The sequence below is a fragment of the Chiloscyllium plagiosum genome, chromosome 17 (genome assembly GCF_004010195.1).
Source record: "Chiloscyllium plagiosum isolate BGI_BamShark_2017 chromosome 17, ASM401019v2, whole genome shotgun sequence".
Lineage (NCBI taxonomy): Eukaryota > Metazoa > Chordata > Chondrichthyes > Orectolobiformes > Hemiscylliidae > Chiloscyllium > Chiloscyllium plagiosum.
The window spans coordinates 53,187,752-53,209,993 of NC_057726.1; the positions used below are offsets into that span (position 1 = coordinate 53,187,752).

The 22,242-nt window shown below is 41.2% G+C and overlaps 1 protein-coding gene across 2 annotated transcripts in view; it reads left to right on the forward strand.

Moving 5' to 3' along the window:
* The first annotated feature begins 7,137 nt into the window (after positions 1 to 7,137).
* Positions 7,138 to 22,242, forward strand: part of LOC122558475 (V-type proton ATPase subunit d 1) — a 39,825-nt gene continuing 24,720 nt past the window's right edge. Inside the window, exon 1 of one of the 2 annotated variants that reach the window (XM_043707102.1) lies at positions 7,138 to 7,353. In XM_043707102.1, coding sequence (XP_043563037.1) covers positions 7,224 to 7,353 — 130 coding nt within the window. In that variant the 5' untranslated portion in view covers positions 7,138 to 7,223. The remainder of the gene's footprint in view (positions 7,354 to 22,242) is intronic. The other variant, XR_006314155.1, reaches the window with a different exon arrangement.

Below are 22,242 nucleotides of genomic sequence, written 5' to 3' on the forward strand. Positions count from 1 at the left end.
GATGGAGGTGAGGGAGGAGGTGTGGGCGCAGTTTTGCAATTCCTGCGGTGGCAGGGGAAGGTGCCAGGATGGGAGGGTGGGTTGTTGGGGGGTGTGGACCTGACCAGGTAGTCACAGAGGGAACGGTCTTTGCGGAAAGTGGAAAGGCATGGGGAGGGAAATATATCTCTGGTGGTGGGGTCCGTTTGGAGGTGGCGGAAATGTCGGCGGATGATGCGGTTTATGCGAAGGTTGGTAGGGTGGAAGGTGAGGACCAGGAGGGTTCTCTCCTTGTTACAGTTGGAGGGTTTGGGTTTGAGGGTGGAGGTGCAGGATGTGGTTGAGATGTGTTGGAGGGCATCTTCGACCATGTGGGAAGGGAAATTGCGGTCTTTAAAGAAGGAGGCCATCTGGTGTGTTCTGTGGTGGAGCTGGTACTCCTGGGAGCAGATACGGTAGAGGCGGAGGAATTGGGAATGCGGGATGGCATTTTTGCAGGAGGTAGGGTGGGAAGAGGCGCAATCCAGGTAGCTTTGGGAGTCGGTGGGTTTGTAAAAAATGTTAGTGTCAAGTTGGTCGTCAGTAATGGAGATGGAGAGGTCAAGGAAGGGGAAGGAGGTGTCAGAGATGGTCCAGGTGAATGTAAGGTCGGGGTGGAATGGATGGAATTACATGGTGACAAAGTGAAAAAATGACCTTTTGTGATCTTCTGTCTGTGCCTTGTTGCTTGGTTTCTGGCTGCCTTCTTCTTCCAACTGGTCATCCAGCAGAAGTTCAAAGCATTTGGTGACAGTATATGATGAATGATATACATCCATCCAAAATGACAGATAGCACACTGCAGAGTGAAGCTACAGGGCCATGTCGTGATTATTGTGTAAGGACCACATCCTGTTGAGTTTTACATCTGCTAAAGCATTACCTTAATGTATAAAGGTAATGTACTGTGGTGCATTCTTGTATATTTTTATCCAAACAGGTTTCCTATTCATCAAAGGAAAAAAGAGGAATGCTGTAATATTGCACAGATGTTAGAAGGTCACTGTATTAAGGAAGCTAAAGATATCAGATAACAGTATAAAAGGTTACTCTCTAAATTACTCTCTAATAGTTGGTTAGTCAATGAGTCAATCTGCATTAGTCAAACTATCAGTCAGTCAGTTATGTATGTAATGTAATAATAATATAAGTAAGTATAGAACCTAAACCATATATCAGCCTGAGATTTCATTTTAGTGTAGTTAGTTGTCAATAAACTTCCAGATGTCTGTCTCAATAAAAAAAAAGATTCTCTGTGGTTCACGTTATATAGGCTAACATAGAGAAAACTACAACACATCACCTCTTGATTTTGATGTGTCTTGGGAAATTTTCTGAATCTTCGATAGTGAAAACAGTCACAAAATATTTGTTCAACACTTATATCATTTCCTTATTTTCCATTATTAATTCCCTAGACTCATTCTCCAGAAGACTGACACCAGCTTCAGTTATTATCTCTTTTGAATACTTGTTGAAACTCTTACCATTTGTTTTTACATTCCAGCTAGCTTTCTCTCATAGTCAACTTACTCATTCTTTCTTTTAACTGGTCTTTAAAATGGACTAAGATTTGCAGAATTGTATAGTGCATCTTTCAATTTGATACTCTCCGTAACTTCCTTATTTAACCACCTTTGATGTGGTTCTCAAAGAGTCTTTCTGAGTCACTGGGATAAATCTTTGCTGAGAGTTAGTAAATATCTCCTGAGAAATTTGCTCGGACATGGAGCCATTGAGATGTACAGTACGGAAACAGACCTTTTGGTCTAACTTGTCCATGCCGACCAGATATCCTAACCTAATCTAGTCCCATTTGCCAGCACTTGGCCCATACCCCTCTAAACCCTTCCTATTCATATACCCATCCAGATGCCTTTTATCTCAATTATCTTTCCTTTTAATATAGTTTTCCTATTTCCATTCGCCGGACTTAACCACTGTTGTTAAGTAATCTGACTTCAGTGCGGGATAAGCAGAAATTTTCTTCCATGGTCTTCCAACCTCATCAAAAACTCTGGTCCTCAACCACAACTCCATTCTTCTCCCTAACAACTGTCTGAGGCTGAACCAGACTACACAAGTGCAGTATTAGTTTAGACTCCAAAATGAGTTTCTAACCACATCCCATGTCACCACTAAAACCATTTGCTTCCATCTCAATATTTTCACCCAACTTCAGCCCTGCCTTACTTCTGTTGTTGAAACTCTCATGAATCCCCCTGACTCATCCAGTGCATTCTGAACATTTGAGTCAACTAAATCTGTCACCCAAATCTTAGCATGCATCAAGTCTCATTAATCATCACCCCTGTGATCATTGACACACATTGGCTGCTGGGCTTGATTTTAAATTCTCTCCCTTCAAATTCTTTCATGACCCTGCCCATCCCTTCCTCCCTACCTTTGTTTCCTCCGGCCCAAAGCTATAATATTCCATTAATTAGAGTGATAGAGTCACAGAGATGTACAGCACGGAAACAGACCCTTCAGTCCAACTCGTCCATGTCGACCAGATATCCCAACCCAAATCTAGTCCCACCTGCCAGCATCCACCCCATGTCTCACCAACTCCTTCCTAATCACATACCCATCAAAATGCCTGTTAAATGTTGCAATTGTACTAGCCTCCACCACTTCCTCTGGCAGTCATTTCACGCACGTACCACCCTCTGCGTGAAAAGGTTGTCCCTTAGGTCTCTTTTATATCTTTCCCAACTCACCCTAAACCTATCCCATCTAGTTCCGGTCTCCCCCACCCCAGAGCAAAGACTTTGTCTATTTATCCTTGGTGGGCAAGTTGTTGGAGGGAATCCTAAAGGACAGGACGTACATGTATTTGGAAAGGCAAGGACTAATTAGGGATAGTCAACATGGCTTTGTGTGTGAGAAATCATGTCTCACAAACTTGATTGAGTTTTTAGAAGAAGTAACAAAGAGGATTGATGAGGGCAGAGTGGTGGAGGTGACCTATATGGACTTCAGTTAGGCATTCAACAAGGTTCCCCATGGGAGACTGATTAGCAAGGTTGGATCTCATGGAATACAGGGAGAACTAGCCATTTGGATACAGAACTGGCTCAAAGGTAGAAGATAGAGCTGGTGGTGGAGGAATGTTTTTCAGACTGGAGGCCTGTGACCAGTGGAGTGCCACATGGATTGATGCTGGGTCCACTACTTTTCGTCATTTATATAAATGATTTGGATGTCAACATAAGAACATAGTTAGTAAGTTAGCAGATGACACCAAAATTGGAGGTATAGTGGGCAGCATAGAAGGTTACCTCAGATTACAACAGGATCTTAATCAGATGGGCCAATGAGCTGAAGAGTGGCAAATGGAGTTTACTTTAGATAACCGCGAGGTGCTGCATTTTGGGAAAACAAATCTTAGCAGGAAATAGCTGGGGCCCTGACAGATATCTTTGTCGTATTCTTAAACACAGGTGAGGTGCCAGACAGTTGCTCATGTTGTCCCCCTGTACAAGAAGGGTAGTAGCGATATTCCAGGTAACTGCAGGCCAGGCACCATCCGAGGAGCAGGAAAATCGACGTTTCAGGCAAAATCCCTTCATCAGGAAGCCCTTCCTCATTCCTGATGAAGGGCTTTTGCCCAATTTTCCTGCTCCTCAGATGCTGCCTGACCGGCTGTGCATTTCCAGTACTACTCTAATTTAGACTCTGATCTCCAGCATCTGCAGTCCTCACTTTTGCCTATATTCCAGGTAACTACAGGCCAGTGAGCCTGACGTCAGTGGTAAGAAAGTTGCTGGAGAAGGTACTGAGGGATAAAATCTACTTACAATTAGAAAAGAATTGGCTTATTAGTGATAGGCAACATGGTCTTGTGCGTGCCTTACCAACTTAATAGAATTCTTTGAGGAGGTGATCAAGTTGATAGATGAATGAAGGGCTATAGATGTCATATACATGGACTTTAGTAAGGCGATTGATAAGGTTCCCCATGGTAAACTAATGGAGAAAGTGAAGTTACATAGTGTGCAGGGTGTTCTAGCTAGTTGGATAAAGAACTGGTTGAGCAATAGGACACAGAGAGTAGTAGTTATTGAGTCATAGAGATGTACAGCACAGAAACAGACCCTTTGGTCCAACTCGTCCATGTCGACAAGATATTCCAACCGAATCTAATCCCACCTGCCTGCACCTGGCCCATATCCCTCCAAACCCTTCCTATTCATATACCCATTCAAATGCCTTTTAAATGTTGCAATTGTACTAGCCTCCACCACTTCCTCTGGCAGCTCATTCCATACACATACCACCAACTGCATGAAAAAGTTGCCCCGTAGGTCTCTTTTATATCTTTCCCCTCTCACCCTAAACCCATGCCCTCTAGATCTGGACTCCCCCACCCTAGGGAAAATACTGTCTATTTATCCTATCCATACACCTCAAGATTTTGTAAACCTCTATACAGTCACCCCTCAGCCTCCAACACTCCAGGGAAAACAGCCCCAGCCTAATCAACCTATTCTCCCTATAGCTCAAATCCTCCAACCCTGGCAACATCCTTGTCAATCTTTTCTGAATCCTTTCAAGTTTCACAACATCTTTCCGTTAGGAAAGTGACCAGAATTGCACGCAATATTCCAACAGTGGCCTAACCAATGTCCTGTACAGCCGCAACATGACCTCCCAACTCTTGTACTCAGTATTCTGACCAATAAAGGAAAGCAGACCAAATGCCTTCTTCACTATCCTATCTACCTGCTACTCCACTTTCAAGGAGCAAAATACTCATTTAGTATCTCGCCCATCTCCTGCGGCTCCACACAAAGGCCGCCTTGCTGATCTGTGAAGGGCCCTATTCTCTCCCTAGTTACCCTTCTGTCCTTAATATATTTGTAAAAACCCTTTGGATTCTCCTTAACCCTATTTGCCAAAGGTATCTTATGTCCCCTTTTTGCCCTCCTGATATCTCTCTTAAGTATACTCCTACTGCCTTTATAGTCTTCTAAGGATTCACTCGCTCTATCCTGACATATGCTTCCTTCTTTTTCTTAACCAAACCCTTATAAAAACACTTTAACTTAATGAAAAGGCTCTCAAGATATTTCACAGCAAAGCGAAATTAGACAGCCAACTTAATTCAATATTAGGACAGATTTGTTAGATGTAGAAACAAATACAAAGATTGCTGAAAATCTCAGCATGTCTGGCAGCATCTGTGGAGAGAAACAGAGCTTATGTTTCGGGTTCAGTGACCCTTCTTCAGAGAAAAGCGTCACCAGACCTGAAGCATTAACTCTGTTTTCTTTCCACGAATGCTGCCAGATCTGCTGAATTTTTCCATTTCCAGCATTCACAGTTTTTTTTGTTAGGTGTAAGTTTTATTGAGTGACATAAATTGAGTGGAGTGGCTTAGAGAGGAAATTCCATGCTTAGGGAACAGGTGTGCCCTAATTAAATTGAAAAGGCCAGAGCCATCTATGCTCCAGGGAAAACAGACCCATTCAACCTCTCCCTATAGCTCAAATTCCTCCAACGCTAGCAACATCCTTGCACATCTTTTCTTAAATCTTACAAGTTTCCCAACATCCTTCTGATAGGACACCAGCATTGCCTGCAAGATTTCAAAAGCAATGTCCTGTATGGCCTCAACAGATCTCCCAACTCCTGCACTCAATACTCTCACCGATAAAAGAAAGCAAACCAAATACCTTCATCACTATCCTATTTACCTGTGACTATACTTTCAAGGAGCTATGAACCTGCACTCCAAGGCCTCTGTTCAGCAGTACAAGAGATTGATTGTGTTAGGGGACTCTAGTCCGAGGAACAGTCAGACGTTTCAGTGGCCAGCAGATGTTTCAGTGGCCAGCAGCGAAAAAGCAGAATGGTGTGTTGTTTCTGTGGTGCCAGGACCAAGGATGTCTCAGAGAGGGTGCAGAATGTGCTGAAGGGGGAGAGGAGCATACTTGTACAGGTAATTTCTACCCCAAAAGAGATTCCAATTATCCAAAAATGTGAATCCTTCTCCCATACACCAGTTCCTCAGCCACATATTCAACTGCTCTGTCCTCCTATTCCTGCCCTCACTAGATCGTAGCACTGGGAGTAATCCAGATATTACTACTCTCAAGGACCTCCTTTTTAAATTCCTGCCTGAATCTGTAATCTCCCTTCAGAATCTCAACCTTTTCCCTTCCTGTCATTGGTTCTAATGTGTACAATGACCTCCTGTAGGCCCCTCTTCCCCCTTCAGCACATTCTGCAGCCTCTCTGAGACATCCTTGGCCCTGGCACCACAGAAACAGCACACCATTCTGCTTTTTCGCTGCTGGCCACTGAAACGTCTGTCTGTACCTCGGACTAGAGAATCCACTAACACAATTGATCTCTTGGAACCCAACGTACCCCTCGTTACATTACAGCCAGTCTCAATACCAGAAACTTGGCTGTTAGAGATACATTCCCCTGTGAATCGATCACCCCATACATTTTCCGAAATAGCATACTTCTTTGAAATGGGGTTAGTCACAGAATTCACACCTGTTCCCTAAGCATGGAATTTCCTCTCTAAGCCACTCCACTCAATTTATGTCACTCATTAAACTTACACCTAACAAAAAAAACTGTGAATGCTGGAAATGGAAAAACTCAGCAGATCTGGCAGCATTCGTGGAAAGAAAACAGAGTTAATGCTTCAGGTCTGGTGACGCTTTTCTCTGAAGAAGGGTCACTGAACCTGAAACATAAGCTCTGTTTCTCTCCACAAACACTGCCAGACATGCTGAGATTTTCAGCAATCTTTGTATTTGTTTCTACATCTAACAAATCTGTCCTAATATTGAATTAAGTTGGCTGTCTAATTTCGCTTTGCTGTGAAATATCTTGAGAGCCTTTTCACTAAGTTAAAGTGTTTTTGTAACGATAGTTTACGATGAAGAAATGCCACAAACCACGCACCTAAACACCAAACGCCCCACCACTACAATACACATGCTCGATGCAGGCCTACGGCAGAGGTTACGCATGCGTATTCGCGGAAAGTTTGTCGGCGAAACCAGCGCATGCTCAGTATTCAGTACGAGGCACGTACGTACGGTTTCTATGGTTCCGCTGTGGGGAGGAGACGTTGGCACTACGCATGCTCGGTGTGTATGGTCAGCTGACTTAGTCAGGTGGTGTGTAACAGCTGGGAATCTGATTTCTGAGACAGCTTCTCGCTCTCCACTTCCGACATGGGTTCTTTTAACGAACTGTACTTCAATGTGGACAATGGCTATCTGGAGGGGCTAGTGAGAGGTTTTAAGGCCGGCATCTTGTCGCAGGGTGATTACCTGAACTTGGTGCAATGCGAGACACTTGAAGGTGAGCGAGTGCTGGCTTCGGGCCTGGTTGATGTATAAGAGGGACAGGGGCCTGCTCCCAGCTCCAGAGTTATCCATTCGATTTACTGGCCCTCTGCACAAACAACTCCCCTAGTGTCGCCTGTAGTCTTTTTCTTTCCCCCCTTGTTCAGAGTTTGCTAATGACAGATTTACCTGTGGCTTTCAAACAATCTCCACACAGGCAGTACATTCCAGATCCTAATCAGGCAACGTTTTTTTTAAAAAAAATGTTCATGTTATTTTGATTTACCAGTCATTTTAAATCTTTGTCTTTTGGTTCTCAGCCCTTTTGTCAATGGGAGTTTTACCCACTCTGTATAGGATTTCTCCTATGATTATCAATGTCAAATCTGCTTAACCTTCTAGGAGCCTAACCCCACTTCTCAAATTTGTGCATGTGATTGAAGTACCCCATAATCTTATTGGCATCTTTAAAGCTCTCGCATCCTTCCTAAAATATGGTGTTCAGAAATGGATATGTTACTCTTAAGCTGAACCAGTGTTTTATAAAAGGGTTTAATATCCTTGTTTTTGTATTGTTAGTCTTCAGCTGCCCTTGTTACTAGATAAGGCAAGGACAACAATGGGAACAGGAGGCAGTTAATAAGGTTCTGATTAAGGCTATCAGTCTTGTCCAGGGAGAACAAACACCTTTTGCCTGAGGCTGAAAGTAAAGTCCACATGTAGGGCTCCAGACCATTTTGCCAGCTTGGAGTCAGTCAGACCCCCCTACTGTGATCTCCAGTCTCACTCTGTCAGAGGGCAGGCATGCAATCCATACTGCAGTGAGTCCTTTTAATAGTGGATCTTTAACCCTTGAGATCCAATAAATCATTATAAGCAAATAAGAATTGAACTTATTCTTTTGTGGTTCTCTAACTTTGTCAAGTAGATGGAGAAAAACTTCCCATTGGTGAACAAGAAGGCATAGATTTCAGCTCACTGGCAAAGGAAGCAATGCAGACATAAAGACAAACCTTTTGAGACAGCAAGATATGAGATCTGAAATGTGCTACCTGAGAATATGATGGAGACAAGTCCAATCAAGATGTTCAAGAGGAAATTAGACTTTGTTGAAAATGATGAAGCAGGCCTGTGAGGGGAGGAATTGATCCTATTATTTAACCCAGTTAACTGCCTCTTCATGAGCCAGCAGATGGTTGATAGCCCAGACTTCCTTCTGCACTGTATCTTTCCTGGCCAATATGTGTCCCTCAATGAAAAATAGAATATAGACATAAATAGCTGATTTGATCATTGTCACATTACTGATTATGGGAGCATTCTGTGCACAATTCTGCCGCCACGGTTTCGACAATGCACTGGTGACTACACTTCAAACAGTGGCTACAAACTGTTCTCAAATGTGAGGTAGTCATGAAAAGTGGTTTTTATATGCATATAGGATCCCAATTTATATTGGATAACAAGGGTAGTTTTCTGATAACCTAATTAAAATGGGCAGCAGGCAGAGTAACAATGGAAAGTGGAGTGCAGATTTGGGTTAAGACGTTTGAGTGCTAGTTTAGTTTTATCACTCAGTTCGAAGCTTCAGAGTATAGACATGTATGTGCCGACAACAGGGTACTTTTGCATTGGCCCCAAAGTCACACACACAAATGATCATAACAAAAATGCAAGCGCCGTCTGACGAACTCTCTCAAACATACCCAAGCTGATTTTACCTTCATGTTTGTGCTCAGGAGGCAATGTATCCGTAATATGGAGTTCATTCAGGCTACTTTGACAAGAAAAGAAAAATAATTAATAGTCAAAGGCTGAATTTTCATCAGGGGAATTTATTTAAAGGAAAATTTCCAATAAATCTACAAAGGCTTTAATAGAAGAGGGATTTTGTTTTCTCTTGTCAGTCCCAGGTCACCTCTGCAGGAGCTTCTTAAGGTAGAATCTGTAAATCCAACAATCTTAAGCTACTTCAATGATGATCTTCCTTCCCTTTATGATGAGGTCAAAGTGGGGATGTTCACTGGTCGTATATTGGTCAGTGTGATTGGGGGCTCCTCATACTGAAATGGTCCATGTCCATATGCTGCAAAACTTGGACAATGTCCATGCTATACTGCTGGTAACTGACAGTAATTTCATGGCATATATGCCAGGCAATGACCATCTCCAACAAGAGAGAATCCAAATGTTGCCCTTTACTTACCACCATTGAATCCCCCACTATCAAAATCATAGAGGTCAGCATTGACCAAAAAACTGATCTGGCCTAGCGATGTAAATAATATGGTTATTATGGAACTCCAAGGTAAGTAACTTGCATATTGGCATTATGTTACAGTTCCTTTTATTGTTGGTTGAAATACTGGAATGCCATCCATACATTGCAGTGATTCAAGAATTCAGCTTGTCACCATCACATCTGGGGCATCTAAGGATGGATAATGAGTGTGCTGGCCTAGCTAATAAAACCCACATCCCATGAATTAAGTTTCAAGTTGAGTTAAGCATGTTCTGCCTTGAAAATCTGTGCTTGCTTTCCTTCATCCACACTGTTAATTTTTGTTCTGGATTATCATTTCTAAAATCCTTCCCTTGCATAAATTAAACTGACTAGCTACTGGATTTAACCTTTTTCTATTGAGTTTGAAAGACTTTTGGATTCCCTTTTTATGTTGCTTCCTCTCTCTCTTCTCACTTCCCCTCTGAACTTCCTATATTCATTTTAGTTCTCATTTGTCCAGGATGTTGTCCTGTCTTTCCCATTGATGGGAATATACCTTGACTATACATGAGCCATCTCCAAGGTAGCTCATTGTTCAGTTATCACTTTGGTTGTGAAACTTTAGTTAGTTTGTCTGGGTATATATGTTCTCAACCCAGTTAAACTGGTTTAACTTCAAATGTATTTTTACTCTAGATTGCTCCGTATCCCTTATCCATAACTAATTAAATCCCTATGGTTGTATGATCTCTGTTCACCTACTGATTTATATTTGGTTCATTCACCAAAAGAGACATTGACTTCACGCTGCTGTTACTGGATCAGCAATCCACAAACCCCAAGATAATTCTCAGAATGTGGGTTTCAATCCCACCACTGGGAAATTTCGAGCACCTTAATTAAATCTGGAATATAAGGCTAGTTTCATTCCCCAGAATTAGAGCTAGCAATGCCTCTCATTATATTAGAAATATAATGCTGTAGCAAATTTTCCTACACTCATTTCAGACTCTTTACCGTATAGCTATCCAACAGGTTAGGATAATTGGAGCCCCAATTGTATCCCTCCCCCATCATTCTATCACCCACCTTTACAGCTGCAAGGTTTTCCACTGCAAACTTACTTCCAGTATCCTTATAGTGGTTGGCAACTGTTAGAACAATGACTTTTTCAATTCTAACACATGGATTCTGTCCTTACCTCTCCATGCCAGCCTTTCTGTAACTGAAATGGCAGAAGTACTGAATAGCTACTTTGTCTCATTATATAGCGAAGTGAATATGACATTGAGATCAAAAAAGATACAAAGTATTTTATGGACGTAAAAAATCATTGAGTGGCGCCTATTTCTTGGCCTAAAAATATTTTAGAATATAGTGCAATTTAAACAATATTGTAAGCTAAAGTTTAAGCAGCACTCTTTATGGAGCCATGCTTTACACGTGTAGCAAATTCTTTTACTCTCACTTCCTGCTTCTAGAAATCTTATCTGATGTTGAAATTCAGAATTGTGACATCCATGTAATTGCTTTTGTGTTCCAAACAGTGTTTAAATACAATTTATAAATGTAATTTAATTTGATTTCTTATGCCAAGCCATGAATTGGCATACAGAACAAAGTGTATGCAATTCTGTATTAGCAAATGTGTTTGAAAAGTGTCTTCAGTGTGGTAACTTATCACGTGTACCACATATTGACATATTTGAGTCAGAAATTCTGGAGCATTTCTGTCAAGACTGTTAATTGCTCTCATTGATGCTAGTGGAAGGTGAGTGGTCTTTGTCTGCACTTGATGTTTTGGATTTTATCCAGATTAGATGCAATAGTGCTTTCAGCCTTTTAAGTATGCCAGTTAAAATGTTTGATCTTGAGAAATTCTGGAGAGTTCAGAATGTTGCCTTTTGCCAATGAATGTTTCAAATAATGGAATGCTGAGGATGCATCAGAAGACTCTTCGATAGAAGAACCAATTGCCCTTGGTGCTGTGAGGCTACCTTGCTGGTGTTGATTTGAGTATGCAACTATAAAAAAGTACTTTTTTTTAAAACAATATCTTCACTCTTGTTCCAGAACAAACAATTTGCAAGAGAAAAACACAAGCATGAGAAATAGGAGCAGCAGTAGACACATCCATGCACTATCAAAAAAAAATCAGGTCAGAGGGCTTATGATGAATGATGCAAGTGGGATGCATTGGTTAGTGTAGATTTCAGGAGCATGTCATACAGTCATGGAATCAGACCCTTTGGCCCAACTCAATCAGACCGACCAAGCTCCCTAAACTGAAGTAGTCCCATTTGCCTGCATTTGGCCAATACGATCTAAATCTTTCCTATCCACGTACCTGTCCAAATGTTTTTTAAATATAGTAATTGTTCTCTCCTGTACCACTTCCTCTGGCAGCCTGTTCCATATACACACCACCCACTGCGTGCAACAGTTGCTCCTCAGCTTCCTTTTAAATCCCTTCTGGCCCCCACCTGCTGCCTCACCTTAAACCTCTAGTTTTGGACCTCCTACCCTGAGGAAAAGACCTTGGCTGTTTATCTTATTTATACCCCTTATGGTTTTTACAAACCTCTATAAGGTCACCCCTTCAGCCTCCATTGCTTCAGGGGAAATAAAGTCCCAACCTATTCAACCTTCTTTTAACTCCAATCCTCCACTCTCTGTATCATCCTTGTAATTTTTTGCACACTCTCCACTTGATTAAAAATCCTTTCTATAGTAGGATGACCAGAATTGTATGCAGTTTTGACACGTAATTCTAGCAGACAAGATTTCAAGGAAAATGCAGAGGAACTGATAATTTAACCAGCAACAAGATTAATTTGGTTCTTTGTGGAAGTTCTCTGCTGGAAATAGATGATTTTCCATTTTCTGGTATCCAAAATAAGGGTTTGGACAGAGTAGGGTGGTAATAATAAACAAGCACCTAATTATTCTAATTGTGTTTTCTAGCACTTGGTCCATTGTCTTGTATCCATAGCATTGCAAATACACTTCTAAATACGGCTTAAATGTTATGACCAGAATTTTGTCTGGTCATTGATTCCTCCACCAAGAGGAAAAGTTCCTTCCTGTCTCCCCTATCCAGACTCCTTATGTTATAATCGCAATCAGGTCATTCCTCAATTTTCTCTGCTCCAAGGAAAACAATCCTAGAATATACAGTCCCTCTTTGTAAATAAAATACTCCATATTGAGCAATATCGAGAAGAATCTCCACCCTCTCCAGTATGAATTTCAGACTTAAAAAAAGCTACTACTGTAACCTGTACGGTACTACTATAACCTCCCTGCTATTAAATTCTTTCTCACCAATAAAAATCAAGTATCTCATATACCACCTCAAATACTTTATCTAACTGTCCTGCTAGCTTAAGGGTCTGGTGGACATGCATACCGAAGTCCCTCTGATTCTCGGTGCTTCCCAGAGTCTTACCATTTATCATGCACTCCCTTGCCGTGTGTGTTCTGCCCAAATGCATCACCTTACATTTATCTGAATTGAATTCAATTTGCCACTGATCAGACTATCTAGATCTTCCTGTAATCTTAAGCTATCCTTTCTAGTTACCACCCCACCAATTTTTGTATAAGCCGTAAATTTATTGATCAACTCTCCATTTAATTTTAAATCATTTATAACTACCACAGATGACAAGGGCAATGGTTTTCTATTTTACAACATGACTACATTTCAAAAACGAGTGCCTTGTGGTCATGAAAGGCAATAAATGCACATCTTTTTCTTCATGTAGGGAGTGTTAAGGGAAAAGTTGCAGCCTGCTGTGTTCTTTGTGCATGGATTGTCAAGGAATTGGCTGTTCAAAGATTGTGTTTTGTTGTACCTAAAAGAGACTTGTTTAAAAAGAAAACTGGAGAGCTGAACAGTACAAACTGTACAATATTATGTAGTGTGATTTAAATGTTTAACTTATGGAATGTGGAAAATGATTTCTTGTTGTCTGTCTTCCACGTAGTTTAGATTCTCAGGTTTGCAATTTATCAGTCTGTATAAATGTAAATTATTTTCCAGTTTTAAATTTTGTTAGAATGTTTATGATTACAATTAATTTCCTTATCTGCATTTTATAAGACCATAAGACCATAAGACATAGGAGTGGAAGTAAGGCCATTCGGCCCATCGAGTCCACTCCACCATTCAATCATGGCTGATGTGCATTTCAGCTCCACTTACCAGCGTTCTCCCCGTAGCCCTTAATTCCTCTAGACAACAAGAATCTATCAATCTCGGCCTTGAAGACATTTAGCGTCCCAGCTTCCACTGCACTCCGTGGCAATGAATCCCACAGGCCCACCACTCTCTGGCTGAAGAAATGCCTCCGCATTTCTGTGCTGAAATGACCCCCTCTAATTCTAAGGCTGTGTCCACAGGTCCTAGTCTCCTCGTTTAACTGAAACAATTTCCTAGCATCCACCTTTTCCAAGCCATGTATTATTTTGTACGCCTCTATTAAGTCTCCCCTTAATCTTCTAAACTCCAACGAATACAATCCCAGTATCCTCAGCCATTCCTCATATGTTAGAACTGTCATTCCAGGGATCATCCGTGTGAATCTCCGCTGGACACGTTCCAGTGCCAGTATGTCCTTCCTGAGGTATGGGGACCAAAACTGGACACAGTACTCCAAATGGGGCCTAACCAGAGCTTTATAAAGTCTTAGTAGTACATCTCTGCTTTTATATTCCAACCCTCTTGAGATAAGAGACAACATTGCATTCGCTTTCTTAATCACGGACTCAACCTGCATGTTTACCTTTAGAGAATCCTCGACTAGCACTCCCAGATCCCTTTGTGCATTGGCTTTATTAATTTTCTCACCATTTAGAAAGTAGTCTATGCTTGTATTCTTTTTGCCAAAGTGCAAGACCTCGCACTTGCTCACGTTAAATTCCATCAGCCACTTCCTGGACCACTCTCCCAACCTGTCTAGATCCTTCTGTAGCCACCCCACTTCCTCAGTACTACCTGCCTGTCCACCTAACTTCGTACCATCGGCAAACTTCGCTAGAATGCCCCCGGTTCCCTCATCCAAATCATTAATATATAATGCGAACAGCTGTGGCCCCAGCACCAAACCCTGCGGGACACCGCTCGTCACCGGCTGCCATTCTGAAAAAGAACCTTTTATCCCAACTCTCTGCCTTCTGTTAGACAGCCAATCCACAATCCATCCCAGCAGCTCACCTCGAACACCATGGGCCCTCACCATGCTCAGCAGCCTCCCATGATCATAACCCTTTAACATTTTTTGGAAAAAATTAAAGATAAAATACAAGACTTTTTTGTTTCAACCATTTAATTTGAAAGTTATACACATTACAGGACAAGAGAACTTAATTACTAGTGTGCTATCACAACTTTGATGAAGAAAGATAAAGGTGTTTAGTGGCCAAAAAAGGACCAATTGAAATGCATTGTACTATTGAATGTTTGCATGCTTAGAGTCAGTGAAATATGTATGCATTATATTGAACAAATAGCATAAGTTTTTAAAAATGAAGCCATCTTTCTACATTGAGAGATTTTTTTTAAGGGGGAATGCAATGATGCTATGGCTTTAAGAGGTGTAGTTTGTCTTTTCTTTTGAAAAGAGGTTTAGAGTCATAGTTGGTGAGTATCTATTCAAATCCAATAAATTTAATCGCTTGTGAGGCCTTTGTTTATTTTTCATTTAGAACAATAGAAGCTGTATGACTAGGTGGAGTCAGGCTCCCACAGATCTGGGGTTTTAATTTAGCTTTCAGTAGTTGTTGGGGTTTTGAATTTTGCTGTGGGAGCTGATACATTTCTCTGTTATAGCAAAAAGGTGGAGTTTACTCTGCCAGAATTTTCTCTTGGTGTTCTTTTCTCCTGGACTGGAGAAACATTGCATGTGAGATAATCTATTTTACTGAATTTGCCTTTACCAATGGTGTGCTTATGGAATGTTACTACATTGGAATGGTTGCTGTTTAGTTGAATAATCTGTTATTCTGTTAAGTTTTACAATAGAGTTAAAGTAATTCTGTTCAAATACACATGTTAAATACTTGGGCTAAGATAACTGTATAGCTGGTGCACATGCATTAACTGAATCCTGTCAATGGGAACAACAGATAATTTTGGGCAAAATCTTTTGTTTTGGCAGCCACACATTTAATCAACATTTTAAAATTTATGGATCTGTGGGAAAAATTAAGAACCAATGGGCATTCCAATTCAGAATGTTAGATTATTGAGGATCCAGTAGAATCTTTTTAGCAATATTATGGAATCCTAAAGAATTCACCCTTCTTCAAATAAACGTGGTAGCATCATGTGCAGTGACTGAGTGATGATGGTGATTTGAGAATTGTTGATCTTTTAAGGCAATAGCTGCAGTCTGGGAGGTCAAAAATAGAAGAATGCATTTTCAAATTTTAAATAATTTTGGGATGTGAGCCTTGTTGACAATACTGGCCTTTATTGCCCATTCACATCTGCTCTGAGAAGTTGGTAGTGGACTTAGTTGTTAAACCCATCCGATTTTGCCTTCTCCCTTTCAAACTCCAGACTGAACTCTACCATATTATGGTCGCTACTTCCTAAGGGTTCCCTTACTTTAAGATCTTTTATAGAGTCTGGTTCATTGCAAAGCACTAGGTCCAGAATAGCCTGCTCTCTTGTGGGCTCCATGACAAGCTGTTCCAAAAAGCCATCCTGTAAGCATTCCATGAATTCCCTTTCTTTAGATCCACTAGCAACATTATTTACCCAGTCTCCTATGATCAATGTAACCTTGCCTTTCTGACATGCCTTCTCTATTTCCCGGTACATGTTGCGTCCCTGGTCCTGACCTGTTAGGAGGTCTATACACAACTTTGACAATTTTGTTTTTGCATTTGAACATGCATTTAGGCTGAACATCAGATGCTAAGAATCTGATCCAAGAGGAGTTGCTGATTAATTCCATTTAAGTGGTTGGCCGAATGTGCCTGCAATTATAGTCAGTGTGTTTCTGGCTGCGTTGTTATAATGAAAATGTAACTTGAATCATGTTAGTAAGGTTACTTAAACACTCTTATTGATAGCCTCAGGAAAATAAAATGTGGAGGTATGCATACCCATAACTGGTTTGATTTGATGCGGAGTTACTGGCGTTGGACTGGGGTTGACAGTCAGAAGTCACATGACAAGAGGGTATAGTCCAGTGGGTTTATTTGAAATCGCCAGCTTCCTGAGCTCTGCTCCATTGTCAGGTCGCAAACTTCAAAAGCCTGTGATTTCAAGTAAACCTGTTGGACTATAACCTGGCCAAGCACAGCTATATTTTTGACCATTAACCCCTGTTCTGTTTGTAGTGAGTTTTGAAAAGTAGTCTCCACCTCATTCTTTCAAATTCTAACCAAGCTGGATATGTGTAGTGTTGCCAGAATTTTCCTGGTTTCTGATTATTAGGACTTTGTTATTTTATTGAGATGAATAATTAAATAGCCTATGTAAAGCTCAAAAATGCAGAAAGCAATAGTGCAGATCTTTATGCATGGGAAAGATGTAAAGAACAGCAAAGGGGATCAGTACTTGCAAGAAATAAAGAAGCTTGCAAGGAATATCAAAAATATTAAAATAGGATGATGAGAATGGTCAGGAATCACGTGGATGCTTTAAAAACTAATCGGATTTTTAAATAGCAAATAGAGGGAGGTTGCAGATGCAATGTTAAATCATTGCTTTACATCAACATTTGCAGTAAAGAAAAAACACATGGCAGACATTTAGGAAATTAATGTCAGATTAAGATTAATGAAGAATATAGTTCTAAAAGAGAGACAAGTTTCCAGGAAATGGATGAGAACATTGCAGATGTCTTAACTATACTCGCTAAAGGTTCTCAATTGAGAACCATTCCTTTACGTCGAAAGCTGCATGTTCAAGAACATGAGGTTACAACCTTAAAATTATAGACTAATTGACCTAATCCTTCTTGGGAAATTGCTAGTCTGTAATTAAGGATGGCATTATTTAAACATTCAACTGATTAGAAAACCAGCTTGGATTTGTAAATAGTGGGTCATTGTCTGATGTCTATGATTAGCGTCCAGGTATGTAAGTCAGCTAATGTTGAAGCTTGTGGAAATGAGGGCAAATTATTTATCTGAACAGCAAAAAATAGAGGGGTGGAATCATGGTTTATGAGCTTTTTTCATAAAAAGTTTAGTAATCATACCATCCTACTCAACATAAATTACATGAAAGTGCTGCATTTAAGACTGTGTCTGGTGTTTGGACAAAAATAGTTAACTACATGGAGGAATAATTTGAAGATTTGATCCTTGATATAGACTCAGACAGATCAATAAAGGCACAGAGTAACTCTGCTGATGTTCTAAGGAAGGATATATTTGCCATAGTGCAAGAAAGGCTCACTGGATTATTTTGAGTTGAAATGGTTGTTCCTTGAAAAGTTATGTAGAATGGGTTTTTACTATCTACTTCAGAAGAATAAGGTGATTGAATTCAAAAGAATGCGGTGACACAAGTTCCAACAGGGGCTTGATTAGGCAGATGCTGAAGGTTGTTTCCCCATTTGGTGATTTTAGAACGAGGAAGTGTCATCTCCAGAAAGTGGCTGTTCATTTAAGTCTTAAAGAGAAGGTGCTCCACTTTGGCTTTGAATCTTTAGAATTCTCCACCTTAGGTTTATGAATATTCAAATGTTGAGTATTGTGACAATACTATGGCTTTGAGGTGTATTTTATCCTTTTTTTGGAGAGGTTGAGCCATAGGCATTGAGCTGTCTATTTTAAGCCAATAAAGTAAGCAGCTTGTGAGGCCTTGGTTTTTCATTGAATAGAAGCAGCATAAATGGGTGGAGTCAGGCTCCCACAGAGCCAAGGTTTCAGTTTAGCTTTCAGTAGTTATTAGGGTTTTGAAGTTGGCTGTGGAAGCTGTTACATTCCTCTTTTACCGCTAAAGCTGGGGTTCTTTCTGCGACCAAAACCGCATGTGAGACATTCTGTGTTACTAACTTTACCTTTGCTGGAGCTGTGTTTATGGGATGTTATATTGGAACAGTTGCTGTGGTTAGATAATTGTTTTAAGTTTTCAAATAGTTATACCGATTCTTGTCTTTGTATTTCAACTGGAGTAAGAATAAAGTGTTTTGCTTAAAGCCGAGTAATGTGACCAATTGAATGACATCTGAACACAGGACCTTACATCTGCCTTTAAATAAGATAAAAGTTAGGGTCTAGGTAATTTCTTGGTATGATTGCAGTGGAGTTGGTCTGGTCCATAATATACTTAAACGAGAGTTTCTTGCACTTTGCCAAGTGAGATATGGATTTGGTTAGGCAAGTAAAGTTGAGGTCAGAGATCAGTGACATCTTATTGAGCAGTGGGACAGGATAGTGTGCTCCTCTTATTTCTTGTGTCCTGGTGTTGACAGAGCCGTGTTGAATACCCTTGAAGAGTGCCTTTAATTGCATACATATACAATTGGCTCTCTGATCGCAACCAGTGCAAAGTTTAAATTTTGTTTTAGATTGGATTACTTAGTGTGGAAACAGGCCCTTTGGCCCAACAGGTCCACACCGATCTGCCGAAGCGCACCCACCCAGACCCATTCCCCTACATTTACCCCTGCACCTAACACAGGCAATTGAGCATGGCCAATTCACCTAACCTGCACATTTTTTGGACTGTGGGAGGAAACCAGAGCACCCGGAGGAAACCCATGCAGGCACGGGGAGAATGTGCAAACTCCACACAGTCAGTCGCCTGAGGCGGGAATTGAACCTGGGTCTCTTGCGCTGTGAGGCAGCAGTGCTAACCTCTGTGCCACCGTGTTCACCAAATGAATATTACAAGAGTGTCTCTCTATTTAAATATTACCAAGCTGAAAATAGGTTGCTAGGTTAATTTTGAAAAGCTTTCCAGAACCAAGTAAATTTCCTTCCCTTTAATTCATTTAGAATACTTGGTTGAATGAAAAACTCTCCGGAATGGTTACTAACCAAATAAACCCACTTCAATTTCTGCAGTTTTTTTTAAAAGGAATTAATTGCAACATAGTTGAAGATTCATTGTCAAGGCCGACAGCTATTCTATGATTAAAACTGAGTGCAGTATAGATTTACAAGAACAGCATCTTGTCTTTGAGTTAAATTGGGAGGAGAAGTTACGCAACCTTGGAATTCTTGGGGTTTAGAAGACAAAGGAGTGTTTTGATCAGAGTTTTACAAGATTTTAAATGAAACAGGGTATGATGGGAGAAACTATTCCCCTTAACTGTTTAAGTTTAAAGAAAAAAAACATATTTCAAATTGAGAAATTAGGAGAAACAAAGGGTAGTAAAGTTTCTAAAATTCTGGTGCAATAGCAATTGATTAATCATTGAATGTACTGTTGTACCATAGCAGAAGCTGATTCTCCCATGTGTGCCCACCGAAAGTAAATTTGAGACTCCCATGACAGCGAAAGGACAGGTATTAGGTAGCAATGGAGGTGGCTGTTTGAATTTATCTCGTGATCACATTCCTGCAGTGTGGAAACAGCTCATTTGCCCACAGAGTCCAAAAAGAGTCCCACACCCACCCCCCAACCCTGTCTCTGTAAAAGTGCATTTCCCATGGCTAACTCACCACGGTGGCACAGTGGTTAGCATCGCTGCCTCAGCGCCAGAGACCCGGGTTCAATTCCCCGCCTCAGGTGACTCTGTGTGGAGTTTGCATATTCTCCCTATGTCTGCTATGGGTTTCCTCTGGGTGCTCTGGTTTCCTCCCACAATCCAAAAATGTGCAGGTTAGGTGAATTGGCCATGCTAAAATTGCCCGTAGTGTTAGATGAAGGGGTAACTGTAGGGGAATGGGTCTGGGTGGGCTGCGCTTCAGTGGGTCGGTGTGGACTTGTTGGGCCGAAGGGCCTGTTTTCACACTTTAATCTAAAAAAAATCTACACATACCTGGATGCTATGGGCAATTTAGTATGGTCAATCCACCTAACCTGCACATCTTTGGATTGTGGGAGGAAACTGGAGCACCTGACATCTTTGGGTTGGTGATGTTATCCATGAAATAGGATAGGAGATAACATTACAGGAAGTGACATCACCAACCCAAAGAAACCCAAACACCTAAATAGAAAGCAGGAATTTTCAGCATTGCTTCACCTGAGGCCCACTGAAGGTGTTACCTAGTAGGGTAACGAAACATCTGGAAATGAACCTTGCAACTCAGCGAGCAAAGCTACATCCAATGAATTCCAAATGAGGATGATATGCCCCTTGGAGGGGAACTTGCAGTGGTTTTGTTTTTATGAACCTGCTACCCTTATTCTTCTGGGTGGTAGTGGCTGCAGGTTTGAAAGATGCTGTTGAAGGAGCCTTAGTGAGTTATTGTCATGAATCTTGTAGCTGGAATATATTGTTTCTACTTTGTTAGTGGTGAAGGGAATGCAATCCATGCACAAAACAAATGGGGGCAATTTTTTACACTGGATGCCAGTGATATAAACCAGCTGCATCAGCTTAATTAGGGGCACAACTAGTTCTGTAGCGCAAAAATTCAGGATTATTGCCAGAATGTTATAGCAGAACCTGTCTTCAGCTGTCTTGCTATGATGCGAATTGGCTGAAGACTTGCATCTGTGATGTTAGGGACCTCAGGGCAAGATCAAAACCAACAATCCTCTTAGGACTTCTGACTGAAAATGCTAATACTTCAGTCTTTTCATTTGCGCTGATGTTTTGAGATTTAGGAGTACTGATGGAACCTCGCCTCATGTTAGTTTTATTGTCCTGCACCATTCATGAGTGAATATAGCAGGACTGCAGAGCTTGGATCTGACAACTGGTTGTGGGATCATTTAGCCTTGTCACTTGTATCCTACCTGCCTTGTTTGGCATGCAAGTAGTCCAAGTCAAAGTGTGGTGCTGGTAAAGCACATCAGGTCATGCAGTATCTGAGAAACAGGAGAGTCGATGTTTCAGGCATAAACCATTCATCAGGAATGTGGAGGGAGAAGAGACCAGAGGTAAATGTGGGTTGGGGCTAGGTGGAAGGTAGCTGGGTAGGTGGGAGGCAATTGATTGGGAAGTGGGGAGGGTGGGGCAGATAGGTGGCAAGGAAGATGGGCAAGTCAAGAGGGCAGTGCCCAGTTGGAGGGTTGGATCTGAATGGGAGTGGTGGAGGGGAGATTTGGAAACTGGTGAAGTTGATGTGTGGCATTTGGTTCTCTGGTCCTGAGGTAGAAGATGAAGTCTGTGTTTTGTCACCCTGTCCTTTGTACATTGGGTTGATTGCACAGTGAACTCTGAAGTACAGTAACCAATTTCATAGGGTTAGTAATTTTTTTTAAAAGCAGTAAGAATTGCTTGACAGGAATAATTAGGAGAAAGTGAGGACTGCAAATGCTGGACATCAGAGCTGAAAAATGTGTTTCTGGAAAAGCGCAGCAGGTCAGGCAGCATCTAAGGAGCAGGCGAATCGACGTTTCGGACATAAGCCCTTCAGGAATGAGGATGGTGTGCCAAGCAGGCTAAGATAAAAGGTAGGGAGGAGGGACTTGGGGGAGAGTCATTGGGAATGTGATAGGTGGAAAGAGGTTAAGGTGAGGGTGACAGGCCGGAGAGGGGGTGGGGGCGGAGAGGTCAGGAAGAAGATTGCAGGTCAAGAAGGCAGTGCTGAGTC